Source organism: Syzygium oleosum, unplaced genomic scaffold, assembly GCF_021117445.2.
Source record: "Syzygium oleosum isolate NSW1041296 unplaced genomic scaffold, Sole_v2.1 Sole_v2.01, whole genome shotgun sequence".
Classification (NCBI taxonomy): domain Eukaryota; kingdom Viridiplantae; phylum Streptophyta; class Magnoliopsida; order Myrtales; family Myrtaceae; genus Syzygium; species Syzygium oleosum.
The window spans coordinates 34,131,946-34,144,249 of NW_026607485.1; the positions used below are offsets into that span (position 1 = coordinate 34,131,946).

Below are 12,304 nucleotides of genomic sequence, written 5' to 3' on the forward strand. Positions count from 1 at the left end.
TTATAGTCACGCGAATAGCGGCTAAAGATACTTCTTTACGATTTTTAGAAATAAATTTCGGGGAAAGAAAGGCAACCTCTACATCGCGGGCTCGCGTTCGAGGTCGTATCTTTCTTAACACCATCCTAACATGCCCTATCGCGGCCCAGTCCGGGCGTGGTTGTGTGTGCAACGGTGTAGTGCTAAATCATTGAAGCATGCACAACAAATTATAAACAATCAATTCGAACCCGCAAGAACAAATAACACCTTAATGTCGTATCGTACTGAGTCCTTGCTAAACAAAAAATTATTTTTGACAGGGATAAAATTTTGGCCTAAGTCCACTTTGAAAAAATGCACCTCCCCGATGTCGCCGTCTGTCGCGACCGAACTCCCGAGCCCTTTTTTAAACGACATGCAAAAAAAGGGGGCTCGCTGAGTACGTGCTAAGTCTAGGTTCGGGACTTAACTCGGGCTCTCCCAAGCCCATACCATATCGCGACTTAGGGTTTAAGTGTTTAACATGCAAGTGGTTTATATCAAGGAGTCGCCACTAATCGATTTGGGGTGGGTCGATTAGAAACCCAAATAGGGTGATGGGAGAATCACCCTATTCCTACGAACCGAGATTAAATGAGTTCGGGGACTTGGTTACACTAGTTGGATAACTAATGCCCTTTCGGTACCATTTTACCCTGTTCATTTCGAAAACATTTGTCGCAATTTGGATTGATTTTAGGACCTTTCTCCTAACATGTGAGGTGATCAAACGAGTGCATAATCAGAAACGATTAGCAGTCAGGAACACAACAATTCATGCAACCTAAGGTTCTAACCTTAACTAAGTCAGATGACATTCAAAAACACAATAGCTCATGGAATTGTATTAAAAACATGCATAATAATACAGCGATAATAAAAACTATCATGCAAAATATTACCGCGCAATCTCGTGATTGTCTAATTTAAACAAGATAAAAATATGCATAATAATACTATAATAAATTAAACATTTAGAATATATCACACAAATTTTTTTAATTTTTTTAATTTTTTTTTTTTCGAGAAAAGAAAAAAAAAATAATAATAATAATACAGAAGAAAAGAAAAATAAAAAAAATTAATTTTTTAATTTTTTTTTAAATTTTTTATTTTTTTAAAAAAAAAATTTTAAATAAAATAATAATATAATATTAACCGGGTCGGGTCGGATCCGACCTGGTCAACGGATCCGACCCGAGCGTTGACCCGGTCGGATCGGTCAATCCGGTCGGCAACCGACCCGGTCAACGGATCCGACCGGGCGTTGACCCGGCTCTGAGCTGACAATCCGGGTCGGTGAACCGACCCGAGTCAACGGATCCGACTCGGGGCGTTGACCCGGCCTGGATCTGCATCCGGCCTGGGTCGGGAACCGACCCGAGTGACCATGCAGATCCGACCGGGGCGTTGACCGGGTCGGATCTGACTGATTCGGGCCGAATCCGGCCCGAACAAGTCATGGACCTGCGGGGAGAGGGCGCCGTGAGGCCGGGGCCAAATTGGCCGTCAGCTGCCGTCGACTCCAGGCGCCGCCTAATCGCCCGTAGGACCGCCTGGCCGTGCCAGCTCACCCGAGCCGCCGTGGACCACTGCCGATTAGCGGCCGTGAAAAAAACCCGGCCTCTTTGAGGCATTTCATCGAACAGGTGGCGTGCACGGCAAAAATCAAGGATTTCGGTCTCTCCGGCGACTCGGTCGCTCCAACGGCCTTGGTTCGCTCCGACGGTGAGCGAGGCAGGGACCGACGTCGGTATGGGCAATGGATTCGCACGAAATGGCCGGCGCGAGTCCCGCCCAACCACGCGGAAAACGGGGAAAACTGGAGGAGGCTCTCGGCGGGGGCTCACGGCAAGGCCCGGTGGTCTTCCTTCAGGCCGCTCCGTGGGCGACAGCGACGCCCGCTGGTTGTCTTTCTTGCTCCGGCGTGGCCTCGGTTTGCTCTCTCTCTCCTCTCTATTCTCTCTTGTCTCTCTCGTCTCTCTCTCGTGTTTCGCCGACCGGGGGCTCTCTCTCTCTCACTGTGTCACTGCCATCGGCTCGACGGTGGGGATGGATGGCTGAGACGCGGTGCGAGCACGGCGGTCGCCGGAAGAGCTCTCGGTCTCTTCCTTTCTCTCTCGGCTTCTCTCTGTGTTTTTTTTCTAAAAAAATGGCCCACCGACCGGGACTCTCTCTCTCTCTCTGGCTTTTATAGGCGGCGACGACGCGTCTCTTCGCTCTCTGCGTCGGCGTGATGACGGCTGCGCACCGGCCTACGCCACGCCACGACTTTCGTGGCCATTGCGAGCCGGTGCAGAAGCAGAGGGGGTCGGTGCGAGAGGGTGCGAGAACCGAGAGGAGGAGAGGATAAGGGAGAGGAAATGGGAGGACGGATCGCACATTAATGCCGACCCGGCAATGCTTCATCCGGCTTCCTCCTCGCCGGCCGAGCGACAGGCGAAGCCGGCGCCGCCGTGCGTCACGCTTCCGTCGCGGCGAGGAGAACAGGGCGAGGAGAACGGCGAGCGGGGGAAGAAGAAGAAGGAAGGAAGAAGGTCAGGGCGGGCAGGCAAGGCGAGTGAAGGGAAAAAAAAAAAGGAAGCGGGCCCGCGTGAAGGAAAAAAAGAAAAGAAAAAGGGCCGGGCCCGGGGAAAAAGGAAAAAGGAAATGGGCGGGTCGGCCCAACTCCGACCCGGCCCGACTCGAAATTTTTTTTTTTTTTTTGTTTAAAATTTAAGAAAATATGCTCTAATAGGCCCTATTAATGCACATATGCCTAATGTTTATATGCAATGCATTTAAATAGAAATATATTTTTTTTGTTTTAGGAATTAAAGAAAATTAATTCCTAAATTTTGCAATTAATTTTGGGCAAATTAAAAATAGGTGTCAACATTGATAAACTCTTTCGGTGTACTTGGCTCTTTAAGTAGAACGACTGCAATAATATGGTCATGTCAGGCCATTTATATATGAACAGATGACAGAGAACGAATTGCAAGAAAGTTTGCTTATAATTTTCTTCTTTCATATTTTTTCCTTTAGGTGCTGGCATTAGTCTTGGCTGCTTGGGTCTTCTCCTTTTCAGCTAATTGGTTAAGAAGATATCTAAAGAGAAAAAGAGAGAGAATTATCAAGGACAGAAGGTTCAAACAAAATGGAGGATTGTTGTAGCAACAAAAGTTCTCCTCTGGGAGGAAATGAAAGAGGAGCTTTGTTGTGGTTGATGAGAGGAGAGCTTTGATGTGGAACAACTCTATCTGTTGATCTGAAAAGCATTGTCCCTTGACCTTGACCTGGACCTGATTTGGTAAATTAAAGAGTCTTGTCTCTTCAATTTCTTTAGAGAAAAGTTTCATGAAAATGAATGGACATTCATGCTTGTTGTGCAATGGAGCAGTATCTATTCCAGTTCTTTTCCCGATTCATTAAGCTAATATTGTAGATATGAAAAGTGGAGTAATCTCCATTGTTCGTAAATGTGTGAAAAATGGACAGACCCTCATTAAAACATCTCCAGATATTGTTATTTAATATTTAATAGAGAGATTATACGCCAATAATATATGAGAGAAAAGCAAAATATACTTATTAATTGGTAAGTTTAGATTTATTGACTTTTAAATTGAATTACATTTAAATTATTAAGTAAAGCGGATAGATCTTGATATATTGCTCTAGAAACATTATATCAGACCAGATGAGATGGTTAATTAATATCAAGTGATGTGTCCCATTAATGTTAAGGAAAATGGGAGGGAATGGAGCTTTTGTGATGACGTGGCTCTACCACAAAACTCCGTTCTACCCAACTTTCTTATCATTTATAGATGCTACCTGATGGTACCATAGTTGCTGTGAAAAGGTCGAAGACCATTGACAGAGCCCAAATCAGGCAATTCGTCAATGAGGTCGTTGTCCTATCATAGGTTAATCATCGGAACATTGTGAAATCGAAAGGTCGCTGTTAGGACACCGAGCTTCCTTTACTGGGGTATGAGTTCATATCCCCAACGGCACCCTGTCACAGCAGAGTCATCAGCAAGACAAATACAACGCATAAGTCCGCGGAGTTTTCGTACTTCAAGGCCAGTTCTATATAACAAAACCCACCCAACAACGGTCGTGCAAGGTACATTTAAATACTTCCAATCCAGTCGATTCACAGGTAAAGTGACGAGTACAGTTTCCGATCTCTGTTAGTTAAGTTACTTACTGGGCAGAGTACCAACATCTTAAGGGGACGATGAAGGCGGACATCGAGTTGCCAGCTTTGTCTTGCTAACAAGGGACAGCCGTTTGGCAGAGAAGTTATTATGGAGCTTGAAGGAATTAGGAAAGCTCATAGTTTCTATCCGAAGATGGACTACCCAGTGAGGCCAGTGAAGAGTCGCTGGGTGGTACTCGTTCTGAGATTAGTCCATTAATGTATATCCCGGACAGCCCTGTAGATTACACAGATATCATGCTGTCGTCGAAAGCATCAAAAGATACCCATCAAGTTGTATACATCTTTCATGGTTGATATTTCTACGCATTAAGGCTCCGTTCGTTTGGCGGAAAATATTCTCCTTTTGGAAAATATTTTCCCGGAAGTCATTTTCCCGGAACATAATTTTCCGGTGTTCGGCGACCAATATGAAAAAGTTTCGGAAAATATTTTTCGCCGGCGACCGGCGGCCGCGGCAGCGGCGTCCCGGCGGCGGCTTCCGGCTGCGGCGGCGTCCGGCGACGGCGTCCGGCGTGGCAGCGTCCGACGGCGGCTTCCGCTATGGCGGCAGGCGCCGGCGTCCGGCGACAGCGGCCGGCGGCAGCGACCGGCGAAACCAACGTCCGGCGGCATCCGTAGCGGCTCGCGGCAAGCAATAACGTCCGCACATCCGCTGGAGGCGTACGGCGGCCGGCGGCGGCCGGCGGCCGGCGGCAGCGGCGACCGGCGGCGGCCGCACCCGCAGCGGCGACGGCGGCGGCCGGCGACCTTAGTGAAGAAGAAGAAGAAGAAGCTCAGGAAAATGATTTCCGCGCTGAAGAAGCTAAGTCATTTTCCGTAGACTTAGGCTATTTTGTGAGTGGGGGAAGGAAAATATTTTCCCACGGAAAACGTTTTCCGCCCCCCGAACACCGGAAAACCCGGAAAATATTTTCCGGGAGAATATTTTCCGCAAAACGAACGGAACCTAAGTAAATGATTTCGTCTCTCTTTGTTCCAATCATTAGCGAATGGTGGTTTGGGTGTTTTGAGAGAGAACAGAGGTTATGATTCACACCACTCCTATCACATACCATTGATTCCAACGAACGATTCTCATTTGCAGACATCAACTTTCTGAATAACACGGCGGAAAATATCTACCAAGGATGTTGAAGCTACTCAGTTCCCTATATCTCTAGTCCTCCAGGTAATATCGGCACTGAACTGGCGCATTCATCTACAATGAGCCTTTCTTTCCAAGTTCCATAACATTGTTTATGGGTCGGCCGGACGTAGCCTCTAAGTCGCACCTTCTGCATTTCCAAATTGCTCCATGACAAAATGCATAGCACAAGTACCATAGAATTATTTACAAGTTCATACTAAAACATCTGCAATGTCACAGCCTAACACAGTTGTCATCAGATATGGTCTCTTCAGAAGATGCATCACTGTTGATGACAATCAAATCATCTTGTTTACCAACGTGATGCTGAGAAGCCTTGCAAAATTCAGCTGCTTCATGCCCCATTTGCAATGAGAAGTTGCCTTCAAAAGCAGAACTACCAGACGGCTGGATATTACCTGGCCTCGATGCGTCAGACACACCACCTACACTGTTAGTCGATCCCAAGTGTGGTTCACTAGAATCTGAATAACATCGAATTATCTGTATATTGTCGGAAGGAGAAATGGAAGAAAGACATGAGGACTGAGTTCGCTCTGTCAACCTTGGTGGAGGCGTATTAACAACTTCCCTCAACCAATGGGGCAAATTACCTTCCACTCCTCGAACCCCCCTAAAAAATCCCCCGCTAAGCCTTGCCGTCGCATCTCTTTCCATATACTCAAAAGACATTTTATCACAGTTCTTCTCAAGTAAATCTGCATATAGATTCCTTCTTGGATAATCACTCTGGAGCTGCTGAATGCCATAGTTGACAAGATCTGGACAATTCAGGCGGCGCCTCTTATTCTTTCTATGAGCATATATATTCCCTAGTGAGAGTCGGGTCTCATCCATCAAATTTCCTCGTAGAGTCCCGGGATTAAAGAGATAACTACTAAACAGCTGATCCTGCGAACTTGAGGTTCTGAATTGCGGTGACCAATGACCACTCAAAAGTTTAATCTGCTCCGCCTCCCATCGATCAGAAAGGTCCCTTGCCACCCTGCAAGGTGAGAAGTGTAATCTTGGATCCCTTAGCATGGCATCCCAGTTGTTCTTTCCGTATCTTCTCACGCCTATCCAGAGAACATCCAACTCCTCTTCTGACCACATATCAACATATGGCTTAAGCTTGTCTTGCATATTTTCTTTTCCAGCCAAAGCTTTAGCTCGATTCATAATGTTATCAAGCATCTGTTTGTGTCTGTGAAGCACTGATCTCTGGCTCGACAAAACTTGGGGAAATGCATGCAGCATGAATTCTCTATCACTCCAAGGCGCTGAAGTGGAGCTGTTTACATAGGCACATCCACCAATCCTAGTTTCAGTTGGCAAATATGAACCTGCAAACTGAGATCTGCTAAAAGTTTGATCCATGCAACGAGTATCAAGTCCTAATTGGAGATCTTCTCTTGCATCAGCAACATGGAAAGTAGCCATTTCTGGGGATTTAATTGGCAAGCGCAATGATTTTTCAGTTTGACCATCCACAAGAAGCTGAAATTAGAGGATGAGGCACCAATCATATCCAATGTAAACCAAAATGATTCCAAGAACAATTGACAACAAGCAAACAATAATTTTAACACACACCAATATCTTAAAGCAATGTAAATGAATAACAAAGGACAAAAAAAGTATGGTATAAGTGAAAGATCGTGTTTCGTCTGCTGGCAGTTCAATTCATGCTTAAAAAAGCTACCACTCTCAGAAATAAAAGCACACTAACAAATAAAAGCATGTCAACAAGGCGGATATGCAATAGGAGAAACTACTTACCTGCATGCATTTGATCTTTGGTGAAACTTCCATCGTCAAACCCATGGAAGTCAAACCATTATTGCATTTGGCATGGAGTTCCTCATCAATATATGGATCAGGATGCACTTGTCTTTGGTTGAGGAATGGAGATTCTCCCACTGCCTCTTTTGTGACATTCACGAAATCTGAAGGAGAGCCATTAAATTCATTTGGGGAAGGAGATGAGCCATGAACAGCTTTAGACCAACCATTTGCTGGCTGACTCTGAAAATCCACATTCAAATTGATGCTTTCACGTGTAGCACGAGAATCTGCACAGGTCAATCGATATTAAATTAGCTGAGGCAAAAGTTACTTGATATATATTTCCATCAAGATGAATGCATCTATGATATTATTGCAACAGAAACATATCCAACACTGTAAATGCTCTAAGTTCATGTCTCCATAATGCATCTGAACTACAGAAGGGTCAAAGGAAAGACATACCAGGGGGTGCGATACACAGATTTAAACAAGGACTAAATAATTCTCTTCTCCCAGAGTCTGGTTTAGATGTAATCTTGCTACCATCAACTGAACATATTTGAGATTCCTCATCAAATTGCAGTTGGCATTTAGGATCTTCAGTTTGTTTGCCACTACCTGTGGCGTCGGCAGTGGAGTTGTCAACCACAATAGATTCGGAGGACTTGAGAAGAAAGTCTCCCTTGACATTCAAAGTATTATCAGAGTGAACATCAGCTATTGATCCAACACTAGGCGAGGAACCGTTAGACTTCGTTTGCACTTGTTTCCCCTCAGTCACACTGTTTTAATGAACATAACAAGAAATGACATGAACACGTAAGCTCATAAACAAAGTAACTAATTTACATCAAAATATGCATCAAGTGAGTATTGTCAACATACATCTCTTTTCCAGGAAAAGATCCGGAATGAGTTGATATTGAATTAACGTCTTCTATCTGAATAAGAAAAAAAAAAGATTTAAGTGTTAGCACACTAGTAAAGATTTGCTTTAATAGATTTCAGTGTCCAACAAAGATGTAAGACACATCAATAATCACTAAGTGTTTGCTTGAAGATCGATAGTTGTTCAGCAATTAAGTTTCACTTCCATGGACATTACCAGGGGTGGTAGAACTGTTAACCATCATCTAGACCGGATTTGGTACTAAAACAAACCAAATCGTTAATCCAAATTGGTTTTAGAGTAATATTTGCCTCCATGTTCAACTCAAATTGAACCCGATTCCATCCCTCAGATTAGAGTCATTAGAGGCCAGCTTACCCATACTGACATGTGATTATTTTGTCAAGAATGATGAACCTTTTCAAACAGTGGCAAAGTTCAAGACAGTAAGTGTAAAATGATCACAATTGTGATCGTGCCAGATGTAAACTGCAGAGTCAAAGGGAAATTCTATTCTATGATGATTGTGGAACCATGATTTTTCAAAAATATCAAATTGAAAAATACTAAAACCAGGCCAAGGGACCACAACACATAAACAGCCACGCTGTCAGCGTCTCCTGAGTGGCTCACTAGACCTCTTAAGAGAATGATGGCACCCATTTGTTTAAGTACAAGTGTAAGTGATTACTATTGACAGAACTCTTCTTGTGCTGGATAACACAAATATGATTACTGATAAGATGAATGAGAAATTCAATTCATGTTCTTGAGTGGAATTTAATTGAAACATCAGTATGTGATCCTGCCCTACTATATTTTGATACACAGATTAGCGACAGTAATCTAGTGAAAAGTTACTGAGACAACCCCCACAAGATACACATGCTGCAAACTAAAGATAGGAAAAAGATGAAATACCAGAAAGCTGATAAAACAAATGGAAAAGTGTGAAATGGAATGAAGACACACTTGATCAGTTATGTGGATTCTATGTAAATCAGCAGGCATTTTTGACACTGTTCTCTCATCTTCAGGGCGGCACTGACATGTTGCAGCAGACAGACACTGTATGTCATGAATGAAGTTGGTCCCTTGTTGAAGCTCCTTACAAAATTTCTTCTCGGGTAGCAATTTGCTTTCTACATCAGTGCCTACACACTTTCTCCTTATGTGCCTTCTCTTGAATGTAATCAATGGAGTGGGTGATTTCATTTTCTCATGCAACTCGCCAGATACAGAAGCTGAATTCTCCTCGATGAGTGAACCACTGTCCTCCGAGTTTGATGTTCTTACAGATAAAACTTTGCCATCTGGAAGGCCACACTTTTCCTGAAATGTTGAATTTAAGCTATAATGGTCTTCCTTTTCAGCATCGACAGCCAATAACAGGGTATCGGTACAACAGACTGAGCAGCCATCATCAGATTTGGATACCGATAGATATATTGGATAGGACTCTGAATGGTCACCATTTTTCAGACCTTTTGACTTTGTATATGCTGAAGACAATTCATTGAAGTTCTGAACAGATGCATCTGTTGAAGGATTATGTGATAAAGGTGATTTAGATGCATGAACAGCCAATACAAGCACATCAGGTTCATTAGTGCTGTCATCCTCCTTAAGCCTCCAAGAAGTACCAGTGGGCGAAGATGCCAAAGGATCTTGTTCTGTGAGACAGCTGTGGCTTGGGCTTTTGTCATGAACATGCTTTAAAGTAGGAAAAAATTAATATCAGGTGAGGACAGCAGGAACCACAACATAAGTGCTTTGCGAAATCGATACAATTCATGCAGACAATGCCATAGAAGATAATACAGCTGATAGCAGTCATTTGACGGTCAAATCTCTTCTTGAAGCAAGATAGATCCGTCATGATTCACTGCCAACACTGGAGATAATATCCTGGGATCACCACTTCGCACTTGCACATGCAGTTCAGCTCTCTCAATTCCGAACTGTTTTTCTAGTTGTGAAAAAATGCCATTATAAACTATAAGCACATTGGAGGGTAATGAGTATAACTCACTAGCTAGTCTGTATAATCTCTAGCAAGTAGCAACTTGATATCCTGATACCTGAACCTTACTCAACCTCTAAGACCATGAAAATGTCGCATTTGTGGTTCTTCCTATTGATACAGGTTAGTCTGTATCACAGAACGAGGTATTTTTTCCTTTACAGATGTACCATCAACCTATTATCTAAGCTTTAAAGTCAGACTAAATAGATTCCATTGCCTCATTTCTACTGAATATGATAGGGATCCTATTCACCTTCTACTACTTTTCGATTCACCAGTCTTACCCGGTGCTCCACTCAGTTTATCGAATCCCAGGAAAGAATACATTTTGAGTGGAGAAAAAATGTAAAATGACGAGACATTTTGCAATCGAATAGCCTATAAGAATCTCTGCATATCTTTACCAGTGTCAAATGTCATAAACCAACAAAGACAGCGGATTGCTCCATATGAATTATGACGTACTTCCATGAAGCTCTAACCTCAAATGCAGGTTTCCCTTGTTGACAGGCTTATTAACTAGCAGATGAAAAACCATAGGATTATCATTTACAGCTAAATTTAACAGACTCTGAGCATGCATGAATGCATCAAAGCAGCATAGAAATTCTAGCCAAAAGTTTTGCACATCGTACCAGCATATTTGTTCCCTGATTTTCCCAAAAATTGTTTTCACATTCTTCTTTCGCACGTGGCGTGATTGCTAATCCTTCTAAAGTTGAATCATTTTGTCCTGGTTCTTGAGCAAGACATATTGTTGATGATGGCCGTTTCCTCCTGTATGTTAGAAGCACTTTTTTGCCGGACATTTCTCCTTCCAATAAGTTCTATACTTACAAAGTAATGTCTAGTGACATATGAACACTAAAATGATGCCCAGCAACTATACACACCGAGAGAGGAGAAGCAAAGGAGGTCAGACTGGAGAGTCATACCATCAAGCGTCTGCACCAATATAAAGATATCCTGAATTAAAGGTGACTAAGAAAATAGAGAGGCCGAAAACATTCTAGATACATAAGTCAGACCTTGTAATACCATTGTGAGGGACAGCCTCAAGTAGTTAGTTTAGTGCAAACAGAGGAATCCATCATAACAGGGATTGACAAAGACAAACCATAATGATACAGAAAGCAATTGCACCCTGAAGCTAAATATACCGGGCCATAAAGGACCTATCTTTGAGCTTTGCACTCTTATAAGAAGTCATTTCCAACCTTCAAGTGTTAAAGAAATGAAAGAAATCCATAAAATCAACATTCCACAGAGAACAAATTAAATGGAAGCTCCATTTTACACTTGCTTATGTCCTCTATACACATTACACAACATTTAGTAAAAAACACATTTCATCAAACATAACCAAACTTCAGCTGAAACAGTAAATTAAAGCCCAAAATTTCAACATTTTGCTTCACATTCTCAGCAATATTCCCAAAAAGTCTCAGCAACCAAGAGAAGACGAACTCACCACACCACCATACCCTTCACTACCTCTGCTTGAAATCAACAAATAAGTATAGAAAACTCAATAGCCAAAGACAACTAAACTGAAAGCCGCTGACAACAAGCAACGACTCGTTATGATCATACCTCTATACCCGCCGGAGAGACCCATGAACCAAGGGGTAGCTCGAAACTTTTTGTTTCTCTCTCTATCTCTATGTGGGTGCCAGCAAGTTTGAAACTTTTCTCTCTCTACTGTGTTAAAGCGTGAGCTTTATTGCCCGGGGGCCGGGGCTTGCTGGTGCAACAGATAAAGAGAGAGAGAGCGAGCATTGAACAGTGGTATAGATCAAAAACGTTTCGTTTCCCAGTTTCCGACGTCAATTCAATTGTCATCTCAGCGTAAACAGGCTTTCCGAGGGTGGCCCCCACACACGCACAGACACACGAGACACACTACGGAGAGGTAAGCGTGCGATGCATGGTCGAGAGGGAGCTACGGAATGCCACGTCATCGCTGTCGGGGTGGGCCCACTCACCATGGCACGTGGGAACTTTGATCGAGAGAGGGAGAGAGAGACACACATTTCAGGCCCAAGTCCAACATGGCTCCAGTTGGGCTCCGAAGATATACGCGGTGCTGAGTCCAGTGACATGCAATAAGGTGGACTTCTTTTGTTCTGGTTTCTTTGGGGACAACTTGAATAAGTGATTGCCTCGTTCAAATGGAAGGGGATTGTTTGGAATAGAAGTTTGATGCATTCTAATGGAGGAAGTTCACCTACTTTTGAG

At 43.4% G+C, this 12,304-nt stretch overlaps 1 protein-coding gene across 2 annotated transcripts; it reads right to left on the minus strand.

Moving 5' to 3' along the window:
* Positions 1–5,488: 5,488 nt before the first annotated feature.
* On the minus strand, positions 5,489–11,866 carry LOC115678921 (uncharacterized). 2 transcript variants are annotated; one of them, XM_056315361.1, is made up of 7 exons: positions 11,660–11,866; positions 10,702–11,011; positions 8,962–9,753; positions 8,037–8,092; positions 7,614–7,933; positions 7,143–7,435; positions 5,489–6,860 (listed from the first exon to the last, which is right to left on the minus strand). In XM_056315361.1, the coding sequence occupies exons 2-7, from the start codon at positions 10,873–10,875 to the stop codon at positions 5,595–5,597; spliced, it is 2,901 nt and encodes a 966-aa protein (XP_056171336.1). In that variant the 5' UTR covers positions 10,876–11,011; positions 11,660–11,866; the 3' UTR covers positions 5,489–5,594. The 2 variants fall into 2 exon arrangements, with proteins under 2 accessions (XP_056171336.1, XP_030458292.2); XM_030602432.2 differs by having other exon boundaries at positions 9,013–9,753; positions 11,660–11,865.
* Between the last annotated feature and the right edge of the window lie 438 nt (positions 11,867–12,304).